Genomic DNA, 27,997 nt, shown 5'->3' with positions numbered 1-27,997 from the left:
CGTTTGAATAGAAAATTGGCGAAAATTTGCTTTTCTCTTGAAATGTTTCAAAGAATTTTCAAACCTCAAACATTTTCTGTCATAAGAAAACAGTGCATTTCAACATCACAACCTCAATTTGGAGGAAGGGCAGGGTAAAATCAGTTCACATTGGATCGGTCTAGTACAGACTTGTTTCATGTTCTGCAGAATTAGCCTAGGCCTATTACAAGATTGTTCTGAAAAAGTTAACTTTCCCAGCTAAGATAGTTTAGTTGGTAAAGTTCTACGTAATCATATTATTGAGTTAGGACTAAAGTGAATACACCATTCGATGCCTTTTTTTATGCTGATTACAAATATAATAAGCATTTCTATCGGTAATGAGTTTCAGCCCCCCCCCCCAAATATAGGCCCATTAAGGGTTAGGTATAGCCTATATAGGGGGGGGCTGAAATTCATTTCTGATAGAAATGCTTATTATATTCATAATCAGCATAAAAAAGGCATCAAATGGTGTATTCACTTTATTCCTAACTCAATAATATGATTTCATAGAACTTTACCCTTTAGTTTTCAAACTATTTCTGGTAAATTTTTTCCATTCCATATTTTTAACTTACGAATAAAATAAATTTACCAATCAGTGCCTTTTTTATGGTATTTCTAAATATAATAATCATTTTTGTTGGAAATGAATTTTACCTCCACCCCTATGTTTACCAATTCAGGGTATATATTTGCACATTAGGGGTGGATGGGTGTGGGAGTGAAATTAAAACTTACCTCTCATTTACATCAGAAATAAATTTTATCCCCTCCCCTAATGTGGAAATATATACCCAGAATTGGTATATATATATATATGGGTGGGGGAGGGTAAGGTGTATATTAACAGACTAATCAGATAGATAAAAAAACATACCACTAGCATCAGAATTTCATCCCAAGTCCAAATATAACACTCATTTCTGTCAAATTATTTTCAAAATAGCCTACTTCTAAGCTTGTTTAAATTTCTTCAATTTTCCTGTTTTTTTTTTCAGAAAAACATAATGGCAGCTGTTCAATTTGAAAAATACTAAATTTTGCTGAAAGCTGCAATTTGAATTGAAATATACTCAATAAGAAAAGTATTAAATCTTATTGAGCAGCAATTTTGATTTGAAAAATACTAAACAGTTTGAATTATTCATTTTTTTTGGGAAAAACTTACCACTAGGTTCAGAATTTTATCCTGAACACATCCTGGCACATTACTAGTGATGTGTAAGACACCATAAGTTATGAAAAAATTGTTGCTTGCTTCATCATTATTTATTAGTATGACATTTCACATGACTGGCAATACATCTAATAACTGCAATATACAAATCAGAACAATTGAAAATGATATACAGTTGGTGCTGCTGCTGAAGTGTTGTAATGCTGCTGGCACCAAAAAAAATTGGCTCCCCAAATCTGCAAAAATCATCCAATCATGTTGCCACCATTGAAGTACTGTATTGCAATGCTGCTGGCATGCCACACACAGCATGTGTGGCACAAACTAACACTATGAGCATCCAGTTTCAAACAGTTTGTGGTAACTATTGATTACAATTGAGCCAGGTTGCTGCTTACTTACAGTTTGTTACCACAAACTGTTTGAACTAGATGCTCATAGTACCAGTTTGTGCCACACATGCTGATGTGCCAGGGTCTAATCCAAATACATACCACTAAATAAATTAGGTTGCCTTAAAGTGACCTAGTTTCATAACTTAACCTAGTTTTGGGTGAAACTGCACAAAATAAATCTTATCTGTTTAGTTTGTTCTTGATTCAGAACTAAGATACAGTGTAGAATTTGGACTTTGATTATATTTAGGCTGAAAACTAGAAAAAAATTGTATTACCATCACTAGTAATGTGTTCAGGATGAAATTCTGAAGCTAGTGTAAGTTTTTCCCAAAAAAATAAAAAATTCAAACTGTTTAATATTTTTCAAATTGAACTGCAGCCATTACATTTCTGTGAAAAAATAGGAAAATTGAAGAAACTTAATGAAGCTTAGAAGTAATTTTGAAAATAATTTGTGGCAGAAATGAGTGTTATATTTGGACTCAAGATGAAATTCTGATGTTAGTGGTATGTTTTTTTTATCTATCTGATTAATCTGTTAATATAACCCTTACCCTAAAATTCATTTCCAACAAAAATGATTATTATGTTTGGAAAGAACATAAAAAAAGGCATTGAATGGTATGTTTACTTTATTTGTAAGCCAATAAAATGAACTGCAAAAAATTTACCTCATTTCCAACATGAGGAAACAAAAGGTTTTGGTATAATTGTAGTTTAGTGGCTTTTTTGCCATCTTAGAAAGTAGTTGAGCTAGGTGAATAAAATGGTAAATTTGCAGTTTACAACACCTTTTAGTTAAGATGAAAATGCGGACATCACTTGATGTTGCTTTTGTGTTCTTTCATGATTTGGTAGTTGCTTCTGATGGAATTTACATTTTAAAAATAAAATTTCAAAATAGGGATAAAATCCTTTTTAATAGACAGTGTATAGAAATTCACAAAAAATACCAGATATTTTGGTCACATATACAGTGACCATCATCAGTAGTAAAACTAAACTAAAACAATGTAAAACAAAAGTTTATATATGATTTCAAATAAAACTACTTATTGTTTAATTCTCTAATTCTTTTCAAAGCAAAGGCAGAAGCTAGCCTCTTTGACCTTTTGGATTTGGTTCATTAGCATTCAATGATATAACATTTGGACAGAGGTCAACTATATTGAATGAATTGAACTTTACTCAGTCAGATTTTAATAAATTACCATAGATAGAGTTCAGTCCAAATTCACCTGTATCCTGATTCAAAGCAATATTCTTAAATAATATTTTCTTTATTTCTAAATATTCACAAAAATTTTGCTTTAAACCCTGATCCCTAAAAATCAAAGAGACAAAATAAAATGGTCTGGAAAATTGAAAATATATTCTGAAAGGGCTGAACTAAAATCTTCAGACTTGCTTTAAAGCCAAAGAAATAGAATCTTTATGCTGTAATAAGCTCATTTCCAAACTCTGATTGGAATCTCATTGCCAAACATATGAGCTCTTTGATTTCTAGGGATCAGGGTTTAAAGCAAAATTTTCATGAATATTTAGAAATAATGAAAACCTTATTCAAGAATGTTGCTTTGAATCAGGATACAGGTGAATTTGGCCCAAATCCAAGAAGGTCAAAGAGACTAGCTTCCACCTTTGCTTTGACAAGAATTAGAGAATTAAACAGTATTTAGTTTTATTTGAAATCCTGTATAAACATTTTTTTTTGAATGGTTTTAGTTTAGTTTTACTACTGATGATGGGCACTGTATATGTGACCAAAATATCTGGTATTTTTTGTGAATTTCTATACACTGGGTATTAAAAAGCATTGTATCCCTATTTTGAACTTTTATTTTATCATCATGGAAAGGCAGTGTGGTCTCCAAAATTATCTACATCAAATTTATATCTTGAGAGTTCTCAATGGGGGCCTCATTTAAAAAAAATTGTCCTCATTATTGTGAAGTCTGTGTAAAATGGATTAAATGTGTATTACCAGTCTGGGTCATAAAGAGACATGTTAAGAAAACAATTTTCACTTCATAATATGCATAATAATCCTAGTTAACATATTTTTAAGGGAGAGAACCTTTTTCCTCACTTTCACTGTTGTACAATTTCTTTTAACAAAATTATGAAAAATAAACAGATTTCACTGCATTTATTTGTTTTTGTCTAGTTTCATTTATCATTTATGTAGTTTCATATATATTCTATATATGAAAGTTAAACACCATCACTGCCATCTGCTGAAAAGATATGAATAAGCTAATATTGATAAATTTAGGTAAGGGTAGATTAGCTAGATGACTCTTGAGTATTTGTTTTAAAACAGTTTTCAAGACTTGAAGAATTGACAGAAATATTTAGAAATGTGATTAAAAAACTAAAAAAAACAAGGGAAATAGTGAGGATAAAGGTTCTCTGTCCTGGAAAATATGTTAACTAGGATTATTATGCATATTATGAAGTAACAATTGTTTTTGTAACATGTCTTCTTAAGCCCATTACTGGTAATATACTTATGCCTAAAATGGTGCATTTTCTGCATAATCAAAATCAAATATCAAATTATAGATATTTTTTTTTCAGCAAAAATGACAGAAAGTCAATACAAGAAGACAAAAAAAAATGATGATTATAATTAAATAATAATTTTCATGTCTTAGAAAATTTCAGCATTTACTTTTATAGTTTTCTTAGTTGTTGTTGAAGGAAGGCATTATGTTATTTTTCATTTAGCATGTTTTCTATTATTTTCACTTTTTTATCATTATGTTTCAGAAAAGTTTATTTCACAGAAAACACACTCTTATAGGCTATACTACTAACTACTACTAACAACTCACCGCAGCACCAATCCGTCTGAGGCCAACACAGCTACGCACGCTCCTCGTCCATCCCAATCTTTTCAAAGCCTCCCTCTTCACGCCCGCCCATGAAGATACCATTTCCTTTAAATTTTTCTTTATGACGTCCTCCCACCCCAAACGAGGACCACCTGCTTTCCATTTAGCCCTAGACGGTTGACTGAAAAGAACAATCTTCGGCAATCTGTCATCCTCCATCCGCATAATGTGCCCTAGCCACCTCAACCTTTCTTTCATTATAGCCCTAGAGACCAGTATTGAACCACATTTTTCGTATAGCCTATTGTTTGAAATACGGTCAGTCAGCTATACAGTTGACAAGAAAACATTTGGCATTTAAAAAATAACTACTGCATATTCAAATATTAATTTGAATAGATTTTATGTATTTGAGCAAAGGTCTAAAATAGTAGTTGTTAACTGTATGTTCATTTTTATGGTTTTGGGTATAAGCCAAATTTGAATAGCCAAGGACGCATTTGAACAGAGATTTTGAGGTTTAGTTCTCTAGTTCAATCAGTCAAGTTCAAACTTTCCTATTTTTGATGGAATAGATGTGGGGTCACCTTCTTCTTGCAGAGGGCCACAAGGTCTCTTCTTCATTTCTGAAACAGGAATTTCTACAGTATAAGCTGCCTTCAGCACTTGCTTTTTACAGCAAAGTTCAAAGCAGTTCTGAATTTTTTCTTCCAATTTGGATTAGAGTCATGCATTGACTTGGTGCATACACTGTTATTACTTCTATATTGTTTTCAACCAAATAATGGCTGCTGTGTATGGTCAGCAGCAAATGTCCCAAAAGAAAGCCTATATACTTTTAGACTGCTGAAGAATTGAAAAAAGCAATGCAAGCATTTGACAGTTTCTATTTTGACCACCACAGTAGTCAAAGGACAGTGCTTCTACTATCAACTTCTCTAATCCATGATGAAAGACAAGTTGTAATTTCATTTACCCATTGGTTTCTGTTCTTCTGCTCCCAAAAAAAAACAACATCCCTTAATATTCACATTCTTGAATACTGTAAAATTGTAGCAAGCATATTTTCAAGAAAACTCAATCAACATTTCCTCTCTGTGTGGTGTGCAAAGTACTTTTTCTAGATCAAAGAAAGGATTAACAAGGCATTGGTCAGCTTCAGCACATTGGAGTCCAGCTTGCACATAGCACCTGGTTACTGTCTCTATTATTTGATTCATACCAACTTTTCACTTTCCATCATATTCTGATATGACTGCACCATTTACAGATAATACCTTTATCCTTCCTTGTTTTTTGGAAGCTGAAGCCAAACTCCTTGAGAACATTAATGAAGATCCCCTAAAACTTAATGGGCTTTAAAGTTTTTTTGCAGTGCCCTGAACTTATGCCCTTAAGTTATGCCCTGAGGGCATATAAGAACAATGTTGGCACAATGTATCATTTTTTCCTTTACAGTAGGGCACTTCTTATCGAAGAAGTGGAAAAGGAAGAAACTTTGAAAAGTTGAAAAGGAAGAAACTTTGAAAAGGACTCATTGAATTGGAAATTGGAGTGGCTTGTGCTATTTTTAATAGTTGAAAGTGACTAAAAGGCAAACAACATCCCTTTCATTCCAACCATTTCCGGAAATACATCCAATCAAAATATTTGAGATAGCCATTTTGTTAAGCGGAGTGTATTACCAGATATGAAATATGTTTTTGAGGAGGACACTCCCCCACAGCCTTCAGGGCAAGGGTTGTAATTTAAGCCTTGGGGGCATATAAGGTTTTTATAGAAGGCGTTGTCGTAGAAACTTGAATAAGGGACTTAGATGTACGGAAGTTGTTAGGTATAGTGCCCTTTTTCAAATCTAACAGGAACTGTAAGGATATGAACCCCCTCTCATATCCGACATTTCCCCAAACACATTTAATCACCATTAATAGACAGCATAGATGTGAAAGGTGGTTGAAAATTCTGGAAATTAGGTCTTTGAGGATGACAACCCCCTCACAATCCTCCGGGCAAGGGTTGTAAGTTATGTCCTGGGGGCATATAAGGTTTTTATTGAACGTGTTGTTGTTGGAACTTCAAAAAGGGCTCATTTGATTAGAAATTCAAATGGCTAGTGCCCTTTTTCTTAGTCGAAAGTAATTGGAAGGCAACTAACAACCCTTCCACGCCCACCATTTCCCCAAACACATCCAATCAAAATTTTGAGATACCATAGCCATTTTGTTCCACGCTGTTTAAAGTTCAGGAAATTATACCTTTGAGCAGGACACTCCCCCCACAGTCTTCAGGGCAAGGTTTATAAGTTATTCCCTGGGTGTATATAAGGTTTTTATTGAAAGTATTATTCTAGAAACTTCAAAAGGGCTCATTTGATCGGAAATTGAAAGGGGTACTGCCTTTTTTAGTAGTTGAAAGTGAGTGGTGAGTGAATACCGCCCCTCTCATGCCCACCATTTTCCCAAACACATCCGATCAAAATTTTAAGATAGCCATTTTGTTTAACGTAGTTAAAAGTTCTGGAAAATATGTCTTAGAGGATGACAACCACCCTCACAGCCCTCAGGGTAAGGGTTGTAATTTATGCTTTGGGGGTATATAAGGTGTTTATAGAAAGCGTTATCATAGAAACTCAAAAAGTGCTCATTCGATTGGAAATTGAAAAGCCTAGTGCCCTTTTTAATAGTTGAAAGTGATTGGAAGGCTTGAAATTTTAATAGTAAAGATCGATGTGGGTATAATGTGTGATTTTTTTTTTTATTTATTCTTGTTTATACCAGGGCAATTCGTATCAAATGAGTTGTCGTTCGAACTTCGAAAAGGGCTCATTCGATTGAAAATAAAAAGGGCTGATGCCCTTTTAATAGTCGGAAGTGATTGGAGTGCAACTAATCCCCCTCCCACAGGAGGGGGTTGCCTTAAGATTAAATCAAAATGCACTGTGTTAATGCTAATTCCCAATAAGGCATCTCAGCAGTATCCCAAGAATTACTGAGGGTATTATGTTCAAACTTTCGGGGCTACTTCTGCTCTTAAAATTTAACCAAGTCAAAATAATGTAAGTGTATCCAAGCTATCAAAGAAAGTAAACATTTTTTTTTTGCGAATGGTATCAAGTTTTCTATTTCAGGTCAACTAGAGGAGGTATGAAACGAAATTAAACACTACTATTTGTGTCCAGATTTTTAAAAGGGTGTATGTTGTTGAAAATTGCTGAAAAATTTTTCTCCAGCATACAAATAGCAGGCCAAACTATAAAGTCTTAAAGAACTAAAAGATTTAAAGTATTATTCTTTTCCCCTGAAAAGAATATGCCCATAAAAAACGAACAGAAAATAATTAAAAAAACTTTTTCCACAAAATAAGTTTTTCAAAGAAAAGTAAAGAACTCCATTAAAAAAAAATGAGCAAAAATAAAATCAAACAATCTAAAAAGCGTGAATCTACCACAATTCAGTATTGATAAATAAATCAAACCCAAAATGATTAGAAATTACAATAAATAACCGAGTCAAACTCAAAATGAGCAGAAATTAATATAAGTTGGGCTCAAATCCCTTTTGTCTTGCCAAGGCTAGAACATAATTTGCACTTTACTGAAAAAATTACAAATGAACGGGCATTGTCAGTTTAATAAACATATGCTGATATTTAGTAATTAAAATTATATAATTTATTTAAGTTATAAAAGTAAAAGTATTTATATTTTTTTCAGTAAAGTGCAAATTATGTTCTGGCCTTGGAACGCATAAGGGTTTTTAGCCCAACTTATGTTAATTTCTGCACGTTTTGAGTTTGACTTGGTTATTTATTGTAATTTCTGTTCGTTTTGGGTTTCATTTATTTATCGATGCTGATTTGTGGTAGGTTAGTTTCACGCTTTTTAGATTTTTTGATTTTATTTTTGCTCATTTTCTGTTTAATAGAGTTCTTTACCTTTCTTTGAAAAACTTATTTTGTGGAAAAAGTTTTTTTAATCAATAGCTTGAATAATGAGAGCTCGGGTATTCTTCATAGACACAGGAAAGGGTAGTCCCAGATAATTTAACATATCTAAGCATGCAATTGAGGATGATCCAACTAGAAGAGAGTCACTTACTCCAGAATTTCAATGAAATACAATAAATTCTGTTTTAGAAGCCTCTAAGGAAAGACTGTATCTAAAACACTAGATTGGACAACATTAACGGCAGATTGAAGTGAATCAAGACTCTTAGCTATCAAAACAATATCAACAGCATAATATAGATGGCTTATATCAATGAACAGATCAATGAGAAAAGAGGGACTGTTTCTAGTAGCTGTGTGGATAGTGTTATTAAATAAAGCTGGACTAATGACCAAACCTTGTTTGACCCCTCTCTTTATTGGAATACGATCGGTAAGATGAATGCCAGAACCCACCTCAACATGATAATTTTGATACCAACACCATAAGCAAAAACAAATGAAAGGGTGGACGCCATTACGAAGGATAGCATGTTAATGAAGGACAGAGTCAAAGGCCTTAGAGATATCTAAGGCGCACCCATACAAACTTTTCTTAGCCAAACAGTGTCAATCAATAATATCCAGGAAAACAGCATGTGCATTTTTAACTCCAATGCCACAGTTGAACCCAAACGGATTGTCGCCAAAATCGCGACGTACATTAAAAAACGGGAAGAGGACTTTTTCAAGAAGTTTGCTAATTATCAAACAAACAGTAATTGGCCTATACAAACCACAAACTGAAGGGTCTATATTCTTTTTTCTAATGAAGTTATAACACCTTCATAAAGGGCGTTGGGCACATATTGCTGAGACACAATTGCCTGGAGCAACAAGGAAAGATGGTCATGAGGTATGGCGTGCTGTACTTCAGATGCTTGGTATTTAGTCCATCCAGACCAGGGGCTTTTCTTGTTCCCATCAATTGAATTTGTGTAGCTATAGATGAAGGTGGAATATTAAAAAAGTTCTTACTATGGTCAATATTTGATAGGTACCTACAAGGAATATCTCGAAAAAAGACTAGAAGTGGCGGGTCTGCTGAAAAATTGACAAAAAATGAGCATGCCACTCAGAAATACTAATCTGTTCAGATTCTAGGGAGTACCAACGAGTAAGTTTAGATACTTGTTTCTATAGAAGTTGATGATTATTTTGGACAGAATAAGATATATCATATACTTGTTGTTTTTTCTATTTTCGAACAACCTTATGGAATGCACGTCTCGTAAATTTCATAATTTCAAATACTACTCCAAAACTAAGCCTATCGCACTCCAACCATATAGGTTACCAGAAAAGATGTTGGAGTTTGGCCTCTTTAAGCAGAGGAAAATCCAACCAACCTATTTTCTGAGTGTTTTTTCTAACAGAAACTCAAGGTACTGCAAAAGACTCGGTAATTTTTGAGCAATGTACTATCTCAGCAAGATAGTAATCTAGACCAATAGAACTACCTTTAGACGTAGAAGATAGCAAATGAAACGAGAAATTAATCTTTGAAAGGTGCAGAAAACAATAGTATAGCTCAATATTTACATTCTTCCAGCAATTTTTCACAAAAAAAATATTTATTGAAAGTTTACTTCTCGTGGCTGAAATCGGTAAAGAAGATTCAAGGTGAGAATGATCACCAAGCAAAAATCATCCAAAACATGTACTGATCAACTTGCTACTTGAAAAGAGTTAGTGACCACAAAATCTAAATTAGAAGTGGACCCAAAATTATGAATATAAGTAAAATCTTTATCATTCGGAACAACAGACATATATGGTGGCAAAGAACTAATAAACATCTGCTAAAAAGGGGACATAGCTTTTGAAAGATCAGTACTAAAATCGCCACAAATTGTCAGCTTTTTATCCAAAGACCATATTGATTAAGTTTCAACAGCGATGCACAAGTCATGCATATTTCTTGGACGAATTCTTATCACGGTAATCTGTCGGCATATAAGCACCATGTTACTAAACATAATAAATTGAGCATTGAGCAGAATTTCAAAATCCTCAAAGATGAATATTCAAAAATCGGTCTGTCTTTTAATCCTGAGAAATCCGAAGTTGTCCTTATCAATTGGCGAAATCCCTCTACTTCTCTTCTAAATCTGGACGATTCTCTTGTTAAACCCGCAGACCATATTACATACCTGGGCCTTCCAATTGGCACATCTATAGGCCACACACGTCGTTTGCTGATTTCCCACATTGAGCGTAAAATTAGCATTTCTTACGCATAACAAACATAAAGAAACAAACAAAAGAAAGAAACATAAACATCTGCTAAAAAGGGGACATAGCTTTTGAAAGATCAGTACTAAAATCGCCACAAATTGTCAGCTTTTTATCCAAAGACCATATTGATTAAGTTTCAACAGCGATGCACAAGTCATGCATATTTCTTGGACGAATTCTTATCACGGTAATCTGTCGGCATATAAGCACCATGTTACTAAAATCAAGTGCAAAAAAAAAAAAAAAATCACTAATATCAAGAAGCTTACATTGATACTTTTTATGAACTGCTACCAAAATTCCGCCAGAGGGCCGACCTTCGGTAGATCTAGCCAGGCGAATAAAAAACTCATGATTAGTCGAAAGTTCCAACCTTCTCGAATTATCAAAATTAAGATGCTCAAGAATACAAACTATGTCAAATACACCACGAACTAACTCTAGAATATTTAACTTTTCTCTTGCTCCATTAACATTCAGGCAAAAAACATTAGCCTACATAGAAACTTCAGTTATTAACACCTCGCCTGTATTGGCGCATCACTATGACCCACCAATGCTCGTTTTTTCAACTCTTTGCACTGAAAGCTGGAGCTTTTATGGCTTCCACCGCAGTTTGAGCACTTGATACTTTGCTCAGGACAAGGATTCTCACGGCTCTTACTATGTTCACCGGCACATTTACTGCATTTCAATTGATTAGTGCAGTTACGAGCTATATGGTCAAAACCTCTGCAGTTGAAGCATTGTTTTGGTCGAGTTTCCAAGCCTAAGGGCTTGGAAACTCGATAAAGCCAATACTCAATCTTAATACCATACTTAAGTGCCGCTTCCAACTCCTTTTGAACGAAAGCTTAGCTACACAACCGATGACTGTCCAAAACGCCTTGCACCAGCAACACTTTCGACTGCGATCACAATGTTCGATACATCGAAATCTCTATCAATGTTTATAATCCCCAGAAACGCTTTTTTTTAACTACTTTCAAACGAATATTGAGATCCTCGGAAATCGTGACAATAATGTTCATTCATTACAGGATAATTTGAAATCTACTGTTATGGCAATCAAAGCTACCCACCCAAGGTTGAAGTGGGTAAAGCTTCCAAAACCCTCCCAATATTATCAGAAGAAGTAAATTTACATATGAAATAAAAAACGAGGACATTGAGGAATTATAAATGAAGCATAAAGCCCTCCCATTATGAAGAGCACAAAAAGGCAAGAAACAAGGTGAGGAACAGCACAAGGAGACTGATTTTGAAAATAATCTTGCTGCTAATGTAAAACAAAAACCAAAGAATTCTGGAAGTATGTATCATCTAACAGATGTATGTGCCATTCTCCATCATTTAACCATAGAAAATAGTGGGTTAGCCACCAATTCAAAGAATTAGCAGATCTTCTTAACCAGCAATTTGCCTCTATCTTTACAACAGCCCGACCTAGACCACAACCAACCCACCTATATATAAAATTTCACACCAGATGCTGTGTAAAAAAATGTCAATTGATGAGGTTGAAAAGAGTTTAAAGAATCTAAACCCTCTAAGAGACAAATGACTAGAAGATATTCATCCAAGGCTACTGAAAGAACCACCATCAGTTATCATAAAACCTCTCAACCAAATTTCTCATTGTTCACTACAAACTTCTACAGTGCCAAATGATTGGAAATTCGGCACTGATTAGGCACATTGGGAAACGGATTAGGCACTGATTAGTTACGGATTAGGCACATTAGGAAACCCATTAGGCACATTAAGAAAAGGAAATTCGTTACACATTTTTTATAAAAGAGTAAAAATGGTGAGGCATGCAACCACTAACCAGTTGGCCTGACATCAGTTGTCTGCAAAATAATTGACTCAATTATTGACCACCTACGGTAGATATATTCATGAAGGTCAACATGGATTTAGAACTGGCTACTCAAACAAAACAAACCCACTAGATGCCTACGATTATGTTACTACAGTCCATCTGGAGAAAGATATCCCTGTTGATATAATACTTCTCAACCTAGTCAATGCCTTCAATAAAGTTAGTCATGCATACCTCTAGGTCGAATGTAGTGCAGTGGAGCTGCACAAGGTTGTCATCAATTGGATGACTGAGCTCTTGAATCGAGTTATTCAATCTGTTTTTATTGTGGGACCAGGAGGCAGGGGTGTCCTGAGGCTCGATGGGGGGCGATCTTCGTAAATTTTACCGAATCGCTACCTGATTTATGCCGAATTATCTGCATAAATCAAGAATTTTGCTAAATTTCGGCCGATTTTGCAAAATTTCCGCTGAAATTATCGCCTTCGGTGAAGATTCTACCGAATGTCAGAAAAGTTGGGGGGGGGGGGGGGGGGTAGCGCGCCCCTGTCCCCCTTTGGGACGCCTCTGCCAGGAGGGCATGTCTGTTTGTCAGAACTGATATGAGTCTTTAGCAGCACACCCCAGGGAACAATCCTTGCACCAGCCCTCTTCACCATTTACATGAATGATGCACCAGAAAAAGTAAACTTGGCCTAATTGTGCATTATTTGTCTTTTGGTGCATTCTGGTGTATTTGTTTATTTCTTTGTAATGTGTTCAGCCTAAGGAGTTTATTAGTTAATTCTTGTATCGATCAATACCCAGGGGTTCAATTCTTGTAAATTGTCTTTTGTGTATTGTTGCTTATTGTTTTGTTTACTGTTAACTTGTAACAAGACAAGCCTATGGCTTACTCCGTTTTTGTTTAAAATAAATAAAATAAAACGTCCAGTTCTAATGCTCTCTTCAAGTTGACATTGATATGCTTGTATATCATCAAATTTGGGTCTCACAAAGCCAAGACTGCATATTTTCTTAAGAAAGGTAACAGTTTAAATTAAAACATCTTTCTGTATCAGAAAAACTGCTATTGTTCTATTACCTGTAAAACACGCGAGATAGCCACTCGAGAAAAGCACGAACAAAGTGTGCGAAGAAACTAGTCAAGCAAGATTTTTAATTGGCAATTGCTTTGAAACAGGGGTTTCTCACTTCGTTGAACAATATTTAAACTTTAGTTTTTTGGGTTTAGGGGAAAAGGTACCTAGGTTAGGTTTGATTACGTATATAATAAATGCTATGCTTTACCCCCACCCCCCTAATGTGCAAATATATAGCTAAAATTTGTTTCTAAACTATTATATTTTTATTCTATTTTGTTTTATTTTCATTAGCATTAACCAAACTTCACTTCTTGCGTGTTTTACAGATAACAGAACAAAATAAAAAAACAAACAAACCATGTCATCATTCTTGATGATAAACTGATGTTCACTTCCAACACCAAATTTATTGTCAGGTCTGCCAAAAAATTGCTCCCACTCATCAAGAGAACCATAGCCAGCAGATCCAAGGAATTTATTAGCAAACTTTACAAAGGTTTAGTCAGACTAAAACTGGAATATTGCAGCCTTCCTAGTCAACAAGGGAAAAGAGTGTGGGTAAGGTCTAAGAGTAGAAACTGGCGCTAGTGTCGGCAAGAAAACTCTTCAATGCCATCTAGCGTTTGGCTACACCTGGCATTTTTGCAGGCTTTGTAATCGATTTTCTATTAAGAACTGAGATCAGACACTTATTGCTACACTACTTTTACCAACTAATAAAAATGCCATTTAAATGCCAACTTTTTACCAATTACACAAATCGAATTAATTATAAGCCGTCCATAAGCTGTATTAATTGAGTCCACTTGAATTAGTCCTCCCTAGGTTCCTTTTCTATTTTATCTAGTCACAATCTTTTTGTATTTTAGTGTGAAAATACTTGACTGACTAGTTCTAAGTAAATCCGGGTCTACGCAGTTTCTAGAGACCCTTTGCGAGGTTTTATCTACTGCACTGCAACAAGGTTGCTGCATTATTGCTGTCACCGGGTTGCCGCGTGGATGATGAACTGTCAAAAATATCTAAAAAAAATTTCCAGTTACTTTAAAGCTAAATATATTACGACTGTTTATGGTTCTATCATCGCTTATGTTTAATGAAGCTAGGGCAAAACACGAGTTCAAGTTTTGAATACGTTTATGAAACTCTTCAGAGAGCAAGTGACGTCCTGAAAAAGGCAAACAAATTCATTTGGAAATTGAAGTGGTGACATTGCAATTCGACCATGCAAGCAGCAATCTCCAAACGAATTGCTTTGTTTCCTACTCTTTCCTCCTGAAAATGGAGGGCTCCACAGTGAATAAAAGCAACTTTAAAGGGTCCCAAAGATTATATGCTGTATCTACTGTGTTTATGGCATTTTTTATTGTCAGTCAAGTATTTTCACACTAAAGTACAAAAAGATTTTGACTAGATAAAATAGAAAAGGAACATAGGGAGGACTAATTCAAGTGGACTCAATTAATACAGCTTATGAACGGCTTATAATTAATTCGATTTGCGTAATTAGTAAAAGGAGTGCAGCAATAAGTGTCTGATCTCAGGTCTTGATAGAAAATCGATTACAAAGCCTGAAAAAATGCCTCAATAAAAAGAAAAGCAAACGAAAACTTCAATGCAAAGGAATTCAAAAAACTTGTCAGCAGTTGTACCAAGTTCCTTACCAACAAAGACTGAAAATGCTAAATTTAACTACCTACTTTTACAAACGAGATCAAGCTGTCCCATCTGAATCCAAACACAAGAACTTGCGGCCATAGCTGCAAGTTATGGGTAGAATTCAGTTCAAAAAAGAAGCAGAGCTAAATTATTGTCAGATAGGGTGGTGTCACTTGGGAATTCTCTGATAAAAACTGCTACTTTCTAATCTGTCAGCACATTAAAAAAAAGGTGCGGATTGGTCTAGTAAGCTGTACAAACTAGACTGGTAAGCTTCTAAATTTGTAGTGAAATTATAGGATATTGTGTCAGTCCAGTCTACATAATCATCATTGTGGACATTTTTGAGCCAATCTCGTGTTAAATGTATTTATTGTGTCAACATCATCATCCATGGTGACGTCTAGGTGCAGTTTCACCTTGTTGCTTGCAAGCACGATTTTAGGTAATATGATCAAAGACAAATTGTATGTCTAATATAAAAAAATCCTCTCTTCAAATAAAGGTGAACTTAACTCTCATGGTCTCAATCTTGTCAGAAGGTAATTGCCCTATTCCTCCAAAAAAAAGACCAACAGTGCGAGAAAGAAAAGAAAAAGAATAATTGTAAACAAAAATTAATGCTGAAGCCAGGATTTGAACCTGCCATATAAGGTGTTTAATTTTGTAACTTCCAAAACTAATATGATACTTATTTGGCAAAAAGCCATATTTTTTAAGAACCTTTGCCCCCTGAAGAAAAAATATTTTTAGTCTAGCCACCTGAAAATTTATGGGGGTGTTCTTGATTAGAGCTAATTAAAGAAAAATGAATTTTGTTCTGTTTCAAATAAGCATACTTGGGATTTTCCTATTTGTAGTTTATAGAAGATGCTGAACAGGCTAATTTTAGTGTCTAGATCTTTTCAAGCTCTTAATTTTAAGTTTGTTATCGTTTTGTTTATATAAGAGTATTAAAAAAAAAGTTGATAGTTGAATGTGAAATCATTTTTTAGTAGCCAGCTTCACTCATTTCATGCTTAAACATACTTAAGTACATTTGATAAGCAAGTGTACAAATATATAAGCAAATAATTTATATTCTTGATAGTTTTTCACCAGATGAGTAGTGTCTCCTTTTTTATATTTTTAGTAATTTTTTAGTATATATTTAATAATTGTTTTTTCAAATATAGATATTTAGATAACAGATCACACAAAAATAGATAAGAAATGTAAATAGCAATTTTCTTTTCAGTAATTTTTTTGGGAAGTTATTTCTAAGAAGCAAGTACACAATTTTGTATACTTTTAAAAATTTTACTTTTTTTTTGCAGTTATGTCTACAGAGAAAGTACACCAACAATATCAAGTAGAACACAAAATTTGAGTGAGGCCCTAGGAGCTATATTTTGGTATTGGGTCTTATACAATCTGTGGAAGGATCCAGGACATGTTTTTGTGAGTTGCTTTCCCCTATTGAAATTATATATTTACGTATATATAAAATTGTGCATGTGTTTAAGTGTGTACATGAAAAAAGGTAAACTAGTCAACATTAGCGTCTTTTGGGGCGGGGGGGGGGAGGGCAAGGGGTCAGCTTCCCCCAATAACTGGAGGAAAAAATTACTATATACTCCTTGACTTTCCAAATGTGGACCTCTCTTGCCCCCACCCTCCCCACCAACAAAAATGTTGGAGCTACGCTCCAGCTAATCAAGTTAAGAATGTTGGAACTGATGCAGAATAACTTTGGAGCTGTGGAAACAGACATCACCTTATTCCGTTTGAGATCTTTAAGGTCCTACATACTGAAAATGCTCCTGAGCTGATGATTTGCAACCTCCACCGCCACCACCGCCTCTTCTTCCATTCCTTGTCAAGGCTCCACTCCTTGTTACTTGAAACTAGAATAAATACAAGACCAAGGAGGATTGCATCATTGGATACCAACAAAAGGATCATTTAGCATCAAAATTAATTAATTTTATATTAATTTTCTTTTGTTTCATCCTTTTTCTTTTGTATATGTTGATATTGGTTTATTTCTTATGTTATTGCTTTTAGTTTAGGATTTGATTTAGTTTTCGATTTTATAGATTATTTAAGTTTTATCTTTAATCCCATTATTTGGTTTCTTCTACATTTAGCATTGAAGACTCCTTGTTTTATACCGGCGAAATATCCACTTCTTCTTCTATTTAACAGCAGGCGGGCTTTTCAGTGATACTATTTAGCCCTTTTCCTTTTGCTTCACTCTGTGGGCTACAGAGCTACTGGCTTGATTGCCTCATGATTATCAAATATCTTTCAGTAGATCTTTCGACTCTAGGAGTTCAATTATGAGTTGATAGATGTCGATTTCTATGCTCTGTGTGCAGGTATAGTTGGCTAGGCTATTGGCCGATAGTGAGATTTTGTGGTGTTTCAAGCATTTTAACAGTTTGCAAAGCAAGGTATGTTGTGCAGACGTCAGCATATTACATTCAAATAGGCAATGGTCAATTGTTTCATTATTCATATTACAATGCCTGCAAAGAGGGGACAGGGGAATTGAACCACTTGAATTAGAAAACTTATACGAGAATGCAAGAAAATTTAGTCCATTTGTTCCAGAACGAATTCTATGATAAATTTTAGAAAGATACTTTTTGGGAAAGGGGGGAAGGATAGGATTAAACTTACTAAAATTGATATTTGATAGCCTCCATCGGTAAATATCTCTAATCGGAATTGGTCTCCCACTTGGCTGGTCAATATATATACCATTTTTTGCTATTTCATCAACCTGATGATTACCGCTTATGCCAGAGTGGCTAGGAATATACTGAAAATAAGTTTTTATGCTACTTGCAGCAAGATTATCTATAATACTGAGACAATAATAAGTGTCAATGTCCAACTTATACTGAGGAGCTGAGGCCAGCAACTCAAGGCTGGATAAAGAGTTGGAATATACAATAATATTATTTGTATTTGCAATCAAAGGTTGGTTTTCCTTAATGTGTTCTAATGCCATGATTATGGCATTTAACTCAGCTGACATTATAGATAAATTATTATATAATCTCTCGTCCATTGCAATTTTCAGGTGAGGAAGGAAAGCACCACTTGCTACCTTCTCATTCATTTTTGACCCATCAACAAATATTTGGAAGTGATTTTTATAGGTAATTGTATTAAGTTCAGCAAATTTTTTCTGGACAAGAGCGATGGGGTCCACTTTGTCCACTTTGAGAAATCAGTATCTATTATGGGACTTGACCAATTCCATGGAGGGGATTGGGGGAAAGTGGGTGCAATAGACTTTGCTGGTACGAGGAACTTCTTCTGAATGTTGGCATACTCATCTGCAATGCCTCTATACATGGCTGGATTTCTTAACCAATTATGTAGGGTGTGTGAGCTATTTGATTCAATTTTTGTAAGATGTTTGGTCAAGAGAAAGCTACGTCTCTCCCTTATTGTCGTTAATCCACTCTCCATAAGCAGAAACTTGGTGCTTGTGGGTTTCCTAAGACCAAATATGAGACGTATTATATCATTTTGTGTTGTTTCAATTTTTTGCATCTGGGTCTTTGCATATGCACCATAGACGATGAGCCCATAGTCAATATGGGGTCTTATATGTGATTTATAAAACTGGAGTAAGGTTTTCTCCTTACAGCCCCAGGGTGTGGAAAGAAGTCTTTTTAGTATATTTGTTTTTATATAGCATTTTTTTATTGTGTTTGAAATGTGGAGGTGGAAATTAAATTTTTGGTCAAGCATGAGACCTAGGTAATTAATATGATTATCTTCTCGAATAGTTGTTTTATTTAGAGTTAGTTTTGCATTAACATGGTTTCGCTTCCGGTGAAATTGGATTATTTTTGACGTCATCTTAGTTTCGTCATCTTAGTTTTATCCACGTCATTTTAGTTTGTCTTTTCCTTCTACTTCTTCTTCTTCTTCTATTTCACAACAGACGGGCTTTTCAGTTGATACTATTTAGCCCTTTTCCTTTCGCTTCACTCTGTGGGCTACAGAGCGCCGTACCCCCACTGGCCGTAGCCCCATTTTTTTCTTCTTCTTCATCTTGAGATTTTTCCCTCTCTTTGTTTTGTCATGGCTGGCCAGTTCGGCTTTAGATCTTTTATTTGAAACACTAGATGAATGCTGACTGTTAAGCCCTTCAGCTGGTTCCAGTGTTTTATGACTTTTCTTGTGAAGCATGTTTGAATGGTTTCTCAATAGGTAGCTTTGCAAACAGTTTCTTGGAGTGTCCATTTTTATAGTGATGGCTGGCACTGAATATGGTAGGTCTTTTTTGGAGAACCTAACTGACCCTGTTGCCTGTCTGTCTATAGTGTTCTTTTATCGGGGTTGAGCCGTCCTTGGTCTTCGGTATTGACTAGTGACTTATTAAAGTATTTTCATGTTTTGTATTTGGTTTTTCTTGTGCTTATTGTGATTTACTGTTTATTTGTTTATTTGATTAATTCAACATAACAAAAAATATATACCCCCAACAGAGAGCAAAGCTCGTAAAATTGGTTAAAAAAAAAAAAAAAAAAAAACAAAAAAACATTTTCTCATCATAACAAAAGAGAGAAAGAAAAAAAACCTGGTTAAAGAAAAAAACAAAAAACATAACAAACATAAAGAAAACAAACGCTGGACAAGTGAGGCACGGAAGGCTATCCCAACATGGGTAACAAATATTAACAAAAAAAATAATAATAATAATAATAAAAAATTTCTATTCCACCATCACAGGTCAATACATAATTTTAATATTTTCTTCCTTAGTACTGATATTTGCCGAAATGATGCCTCAATTTGAATTCTATCTTTCAGCCTATATTTATTTGAAATAAATGGTATTTGGTATCTAATTGAAAATCTAGATCTTTCATAATTAACAAAGGGAATTCGATATGTTCCAGAACACCTAAGAGCCGAAGGAGGGGGCAGAATCAACAGAGATTTTTCATAAAAATAACTACTAGGATCTTGTATTTTAAATGCCATATTGATATATTAAGTTCTCTTATATGTTTCAGATCTAATAAATTCAAGAAAAGAAATAATGTTTCATTTTCCGATGCATCTCTAAGTTTTGATGGACGATGTAAAAAATTTCCAAGTATTCTCACTGCTTTGTTTTGAAGGATCTGTAGGGGTTTTATATGCGTCCAAAAAGTATTTAAATAAATAATTGTGCAATAATTTAAATAAGGAGCAATCAAAGAATGATAAATTATTTTTAAAATTGAAAATGGAAAAACATGTTGCAAACGATACATAGACCCAATATTTTGCGAAAGTTTCACCCTTAAATGATCAATATGAGTTTGAAATGACAAAAGGGGATCAATAAAAACTCCTAAATAACGATATGATTGAACTCTACGTATTTTATGCTCACCAACTTGAAGCTCCTTACATGAAAATTTTTTTAGTAGCATGTTTTGAATGAACAAAAACCATAAATTCAGTCTTCTTAAAATTCGGTACTAAATAATTAGAAACAAACCATCGATTAACTGAACTAACAGTGTTAAACAAATTTTGAATTAATGTAGATGAATCCTTCGCTTTAACAGAAACAGCTGTGTCATCTGCAAATAAAATTGCAAGACCATTATTTCCCTGCAAACATCGTGGAAGATCATTAATATACATCAAAAATAAAAGCGGACCTAATACCGATCCTTGTGGGACACCAATATCTTCAAGATCATTTAAACTAGACAAATGTCCATCAACATCTACCACGATTTTACGTCCATAAAGGTATGATCTTATTATTTCAAGTCCTTTCCCTCTTATACCGGAATTTTACATTTTATCAAAAAGAATTTCATGGTTTAAAGTGTCAAATGCTTTTTTAACATCATAAAAAACAGTAGATACATGATAATTACTATCTAAGCAGTCATTTATTTCTAATACAAGAGCTGCAACTGCTTGTTCCGTCGGATGGCCTGCCCTAAATCCAAACTGATATTTGGTAAAAAAATTTATTTTATCTAGATAATTAGTAATCCTTCCTTTTAAAATTTTTTCCAATACTTTAGACAATGGTGATAAAATTGCAATAGGACGATAATTATTTGTATCAGATTTATCTCCTTTTTTATGCAATGGTATTACACGTGCAATTTTCCATCTTTTAGGAAATGTACCTGAGAAAATACATAAATTTAAAATATAAAGCAATGGTTCAAAAATTACGCCTGCAATATTTTTTAGTAAATTAGTTGAAAGTTCATCATATCCCAATGAATTACCATTTTTTAAATTCTTAATGACCTTTTGAAATTCTGCAAAAGTAACCGGGGCCATAAATATGCTCGTATCTTCAGTGGGCGGTAGATATTTTTTATGCGACCTTGGGGAAGAAAGGTCAACTTCTCCTGAAACAACAGATGATCCAATACTAGCAAAATATTCACTAAACTTCTTAGCAACAGCTTGTGGTCCTCTAAATTCTTTACCATTAATATCAAATAAAACTTCAGGGTATAACAACTTTTTATTTCTTCCAATTTTATCATTAATCAAACTCCAAGTTTTTCTAGGGGAATCTGAATTTCGAAAAGATTTTTCATAATAAAGTCTTTCACTTACTCTAAGGATCCTTACCAGCATATTCTTATAATTTTTAAAACGCGTGATATTTATTTCCGTGGGATATTTTATTCTAATTTTATATAAACGATTTTTCTCATTAATAGATCTCAAAAGTGATTCATTTATCCAAGGTTTTTTTGGGGTAAGTTTCTTTCTTCTCGGGCTCTTATATGGGCAAAAAAGATCAAGCTTTTCATTCATAATATAATAAAATTTATCTAATGATTGGTTCGGATCCTTCTCATCAATTACAGGACTCCAATCAACATCACCAAGCCCTTCTTTTAACCTTAACACATTTTTATGTGAAAAATCTCTACGCTTGGTTTGATTTTTTTTATTATGCGGAAAATTTATAAGAAAATCAGACATAATTATACAGTGGTCAGATGAATCATCAGGAATAATAAATGTATTAACAGCACTATAAGGTGAAAAAATATTATCAATAAGTGAAAATGATGTATCAGCTATTCTAGAGGGCACAAAACATATGGGGTTTAGTCCATAAGATAGTGGGCCCTCCAAAAACTGCAAAGTATTTCTATCTATTCTATTCTGATCTGCAGATAGGAGTTTCATTAAATCAATATTAAAATCACCCATAACTAAATAAGGAGTATTAAGACTAGCTAATTTATCCAACATACTTTCAAAATGATTTTTAAATTCTATCTGGCTGGATGACGGAGTAAGGTAAATAACTGCAATTAAAAACTTCCGATTATTTGGAAAAGAAAAGCTTTTTGTGATTTTTCTTTCTTTTTTTCTATTTCTCTCTTGTCTATGCTCCGTCTTTCTGTATGATATAATGCTGAAACAGTCTACCATGAGAAAACCAAAGAAGAAAATCATAAAAATAAAAGGTCTATTTCCAGTAGAAAGAAAAATAAGAACAATCAAACATGTTAAGTGGATATATTTAATTCAATCCCTTGGCGATTTTGCTAGACCAAGTTACAACTTTTTACAATTGATTCAGTTTATAATGTAATTTTAAGAAAGGTATTTTAAAAATATTATAAATTATTTTTAAAAATATGATTTTATTTAAAATGTCATTTTTATTTTACTTCTCAACAGAATACTAAGTACTTTTTCAATTATTTCCCTCAAAATCGAGGAGTAGGATGCATAAAATACAGAAATGAAATGGCAAAAAGAATATACTTCGACAAATGAAACAAAGCATTGATTTACAGAGCTTAATAACATAACTGAATAAAATGCGTAAAAATAAAAAAAAAACAAAATATAAAACATTATTTAAATTTTGGAAAAAGTAAAAAGGTTGTGCATAAAGATAATATTTTTCATACTTACGATAAAAATTATTTATTTTAATCTTAGCTAATTCCAACACTCTTTAATTTTAAATAAAAAAAAAAAAAAAAAATTCAGTGCTACTAAAACAAATTCGAAACCAAGTAAAGATTTACAATATTAAAATAACAAATACGAATTGAAGAAAAAGCGAAGATTTTAGAATCTTGAAAAAAATTATTATTTATTATCTTACCGTCATTTGCTACTGTATTTTATAGAAGCATCTCATTGTAGTTTATATTCTACTTCTGTTCAGGGTTGCCACCTGCAGCATGAAAGTGCTATTTTAGCACTATTTCATCATGTGTTGCACTGTAGCACATGCTACATTGAATGTAGCACTTTATCTCTTATATGAGCAAATTGAAAATATAGACATATAAAATGCAATTACATGATGTGTGATTTGTCTCACATGAAAATATATGTCAGTACATTTTTTATGCATGAGAATAATCTAAATACATTTAAATACGGGGTATGCGTGGGCGCGTACATTCAGCGCTCTGATCAGCTCAGGTTACTTTTTTATTCCATTACATTCAAGAAGATTAAAAAATTGACCTAAAAACTAATCTAAGAACACTTAATTGGACCATGCGTGTATCACGGGGCAGCCGTGACACGCGCCCAAACTTTTTTTGACTAGCACCGAAAATCGCAATGTAGCACGCAAATTCTGGCAATTGTATCACTTTGGGAATTGACCGTGGTGACAACCCTGCTTCTGCTGTTTTCTGATAGAGTAGCTACTGTATATTAGTTTGATTTTTTCTTTTCATTCTTTTTTTTTGGTTTTAGATTCTTTCTTTTTTTAAGTTGTTGTGGGTTGTGGTTTACATTATTTATGTTTTTAACACTGTATATCTTTTTGTATAGAGGCAAAAGCAGAAACTGAGAAAGCAGTAGTGTTGTTCCACAACACAAGTATACCCTGGGAAGGTTTTATCTAGCAACTGTAAATAAAATAAAGTAAAAGGTCTAATGCTGAACTGGTATACCATGACAAAACCAAAGAAGACAATTCTGAAAAACTGCCAGGACTCAATGGGAGAGGGGGGGGGGGCTGCTGGCTAAATTTAATTACCCTTTTTTCAAAAGATTCGTTAACAGGACAAAAAAAAGCTAGTGGGTGACTTCTCCGTCCCCATGTCTGCCAGAGCTTCAGCCTTGATAAAGAAACAAATATTAACATAAAGAGGGCTCTCTCCCTCGTATTGCCCGGTTCACAAGAGCAAGAAAAGGCAACAAATCTTATTCTACAAGAATCAACTCTGGAAGCGGATCTCAATATGACATATGCGCCTTGAAGGATCTCAATGTGACATATGTGCCTTGAAGGATCTCAATGTGACATATGTGCCTTGAAGGATCTCAATATGACATATGCACCTTGAAGGATCTCAATATGAAATATGCGCCATGAAGGATCTCAATACGACATATGCGCCTTAAAGGATCTCAATATGACATATGCTCCTTGAAGGTTCTCAATATGACATATGCGCCTTGAAGGATCTCAATATGACATATGCGCCTTGAAGGATCTCAATATGACATGTGCGCCTTGAAGGATCTCAATATATGCCTTGGACACGTATGTGTTAACTAGCTCTAAGTGGATATTTTGACAAGATCCAATTGAATCTGTATATTTTGGCTCTTTGACTAAAACAGATCAGATTTTGAATGAGAACTGGGACCGCCAGAGAAGGATGAATCGCTTGTGTCTTGGCCTAGGAGTAGAATGGAAGACCATGGCCTAGGAAAACTTCATAAAATTTAATGCCTAATTCGAGCTTTGTTATCATATCTGACCACTTTCCATGTATTACAAATTATTGAATCTCTGGTCTACCATCAGTTCCTTCCACTCCTTGTAATTTACCAGTCCATTACCAGCAGCATCAACTTGAACAGTTTAAATTTAGATTGTCTGATACCTCCTGGGAGTTTCTCACCGATTCAAGTCGGTCTGTTGATAGTTGCTGTTTAACCTCAGCTGCCAAGCGTTCAGTTCCTCGTGCCCCTTGGGTGACTTCAGATCTTCTTAAGAGTACAAAAAGGAAGACTTACTTGTGAGGGGCATTCAAGTCCTCTAACTCTCATCATCATCTTGAAAAGTACAAAAAATATAGAAACTTATTGAATTCCTTAATTCGTAAAGCCAAGTATATTTATGCATAGGCTGAATTGAAGTTATCAAGTATTTTGCAGTAGGTTGCATCAAGATATGGCTAATTGTAGACAGAGGAAGGCCAAGACAGATAGTCCAAGTAATTGAGAGGCAAATGTTTAAATGGCTGGGGCACGGGTAAATGGCGTGAGTTTTCTCAGATGTTTTCCAAATTCGGCAATTAAAAAGGTCGGAGACTTTGAAGTTTTATGCCCAGGTTAAGGGTTTTTTGGATTTGAAAATTATTTTAAATCAGGTTTACCGTCTGAGATATTAGGAACCCGATTTCGCGCTCGAATGAATTGTCTACCATTGAAGAATAGAAATGAGGTGCTTGATAGAAAAAGGCTGGCCTCGGAGGCTGATTATTCTTGTCCCAGGTGTAATTTAGGAGTGGAGGATATGGTACATATTTAAAAAGGGTGTCAGCAGCTTTCTAATTTTGGCAGTATTTTTTTGAGGGTAAGACCCTGGAGTTCCCGGGGGTCCTGCAGACGACTTTGAAAAGGAGAATAATTCATTTTTGTTCTTTTTTTTCCTGTGATGTTTTTTTTAGGGAAGGGGAGAGATTATTTTTTGAGTTTTAAAATTGTGATATCTGCTATAGAATACTGTTTTTGCATGGCTTTATTCGACTTGCAATAAAATGTATTACTATCATTATCAACGCTAAAAGTAATCTATCTTTCAGTATAATTCGTATTTTCAAGAATTGTTGTACTAAGGCTTATTCTTTAGATCCTTGGTCGGGGGGGGGGGGGGCTAGAAAAGTCTTCAAATATTGTCTGCTTGGTAATCGTTTATATTGCTATTTTGTTTGTACCTAAATTTAGTTTTTCCTGTATTCAATTCTCCTATTTATTTTTAGGGTGAATTTGATATACCAGATCCTGTAAAATGGACAGACGAAGAGCTGGGCGTATCAAATATTGAATAATTTGTATTGTAGTGTCGGTAAATATTAAATTTTGTAACTCCAAGTTACCCAAATTTTAAATGTATTACGAAGTAGGTGAATCGTTAGCTTCCTAGTTCAAGTTCAACAATTTATTATTCCATATAGATACATTTATGTACGTATATGTACAGATCTGTATGTGCACATGTATGTACATATAGGTATTTAATTAGAAATTTGGAGAGGCAAGATGAAGGAATTAATCCTAGACAAGCATAAAATAATATTGTTAATAAATATTAATAATAGACCATATATCACCGATACACTTTGATAGAAGGATGGAAACAATCTTGTACGCAGGGGTTTTTTTCTGGGAAGGAGGGGGCCAACAAAACGAAATTTAATAACTGGCATAAATATTTCAACAAATACTGGAAATTTAGAATTTGGGGGAGGGGGTGCCCTTCAAGTCACGGCCGGGGTTTCTGGAGCTTTCTTACTTATGTTTGAGTCGGGAAGGGGGTGGTGCCGTAATTAGCCCTAGGAATAGTACAGGATATACAGGTGCTGTCTTTGATTCTAAAGGGAATAGCACTATTAGGTAGCGTCCAGTTAGTTTAAGGCTAAAATCAAAGTATGGGTAACTTACTAGTGACGACAAAAAAAAAATGTCAACGCCATCCAGCTTTTGGTTACACTTATTTTAATTATCAAGTTCGCTAATTAAATCAATTATTCTTATATTGGAGAAATGCAAAGTATCGCCAAACGCTAGATGGCGTTGTTTTTTTGTCCAAACTAGGACAAAAAAAAGGGGAAAAATGGGAAGTAACTACTGACATTAAAACAACTTTGATTAAACTTCTTTAAGAGATGAGATAAGAGTGATAATAGTAGTTACCTTGTTAGTGTGTCCGGGCAGTGCAGACTTGATCCGTTGACTTTCTTCAGTGCAGTCAAGCCAGTTGTACGAAAAAAAAGGGTTTTATGGTATTTAACCTGCTCTGTAGCTTTGAAGCCGGCTTTGCCATATTCGAAAGCGCAACTGTATTAGTCTTATCAGTAAGGTCGTGGTAGGTAAAAGAAGCAAGTTTTCTGAAATGCTCACGGGTTTTACGTTAAATTAGCAAACATTTCGAAAGCGAAAGATAATTATACACCAATATATAATTATGTATAATTGTAGCAAAGTTTAAGGTCCTTGAAATAACTTATATATTCCATTATGTCTTGAGGTATGCTTTATGGAACTGGACGCAGGTAAAAAAAAAGAAGGTTTCTTATAAGTTCAGATTCTCACACAAAATTCCGCGCTATTTACCAAAATAATTCGGAGCTGATTTTGTCTGTTCTATTTGTTACCGGACGAACAAGCTTATAAAAATTAAAGTTTCTTAAAAGGTCAGTTTCTCTCGAACACAATTCCAAGCTATTTATCAAAATAATTCGGAAGCTGAACTTGTACGTTCTATTTATGTCACAAAACTTACCTGCTTACGGAACAAAATAGCGCTTTTTAAAAGATTTAAATTCTCTCACGCAAAATTTCGTGCAGTTTTTCAAAATAACTCGGAACTGAACTGTGCTATTGAGCTCAGACACCTCTATAGCGTTACGAATTTAGTCAAACTGGCCTGTAAAAAGAACTTTTCGATATTTAATGGCTCAAATATGACTGATGACAGATCTTTACCATGTCGCTTCCTGTTTTATAAGCAAACATAATAATAATTTTAATACAGCGCGCCTTTGAGTATCAATAATAAC

General features: G+C 34.2%; 1 protein-coding gene across 1 annotated transcript; it reads left to right on the top strand.

Moving 5' to 3' along the window:
• On the top strand, window positions 1-26,313 carry LOC148941849 (NADH dehydrogenase [ubiquinone] 1 beta subcomplex subunit 2, mitochondrial-like). The gene is made up of 3 exons (XM_089103444.1): window positions 1-134; window positions 16,547-16,670; window positions 26,198-26,313. Exons 1-3 carry the CDS (start codon window positions 43-45, stop codon window positions 26,264-26,266), a joined length of 285 nt encoding a protein of 94 aa, XP_088959570.1. The 5' UTR covers window positions 1-42; the 3' UTR covers window positions 26,267-26,313.
• The last annotated feature ends 1,684 nt before the right edge of the window (window positions 26,314-27,997 follow it).

This window comes from Artemia sp. Qi Xiang Cuo, chromosome 17 (assembly GCF_049724085.1).
Source record: "Artemia sp. Qi Xiang Cuo chromosome 17, ASM4972408v1, whole genome shotgun sequence".
Taxonomy (NCBI): Eukaryota; Metazoa; Arthropoda; class Branchiopoda; order Anostraca; family Artemiidae; genus Artemia; species Artemia sp. Qi Xiang Cuo.
This window is presented reverse-complemented; position numbering and strand designations above follow the sequence as displayed.

Excerpts from the sequence above, each read along its gene's own strand:
- LOC148941849 (XM_089103444.1), top strand. The coding sequence starts at position 43 with ATGTTTCAAAGAATTTTCAAACCTCAAACATTTTCTGTCATAAGAAAA. Across the intron at positions 135-16,546 it reads CAATTTGGAGGAAGGGCAGG|TTATGTCTACAGAGAAAGTA; the intron begins GTAAAATCAGTT and ends TTTTTTTTGCAG. Across the intron at positions 16,671-26,197 it reads AGGATCCAGGACATGTTTTT|GGTGAATTTGATATACCAGA; the intron begins GTGAGTTGCTTT and ends ATTTATTTTTAG.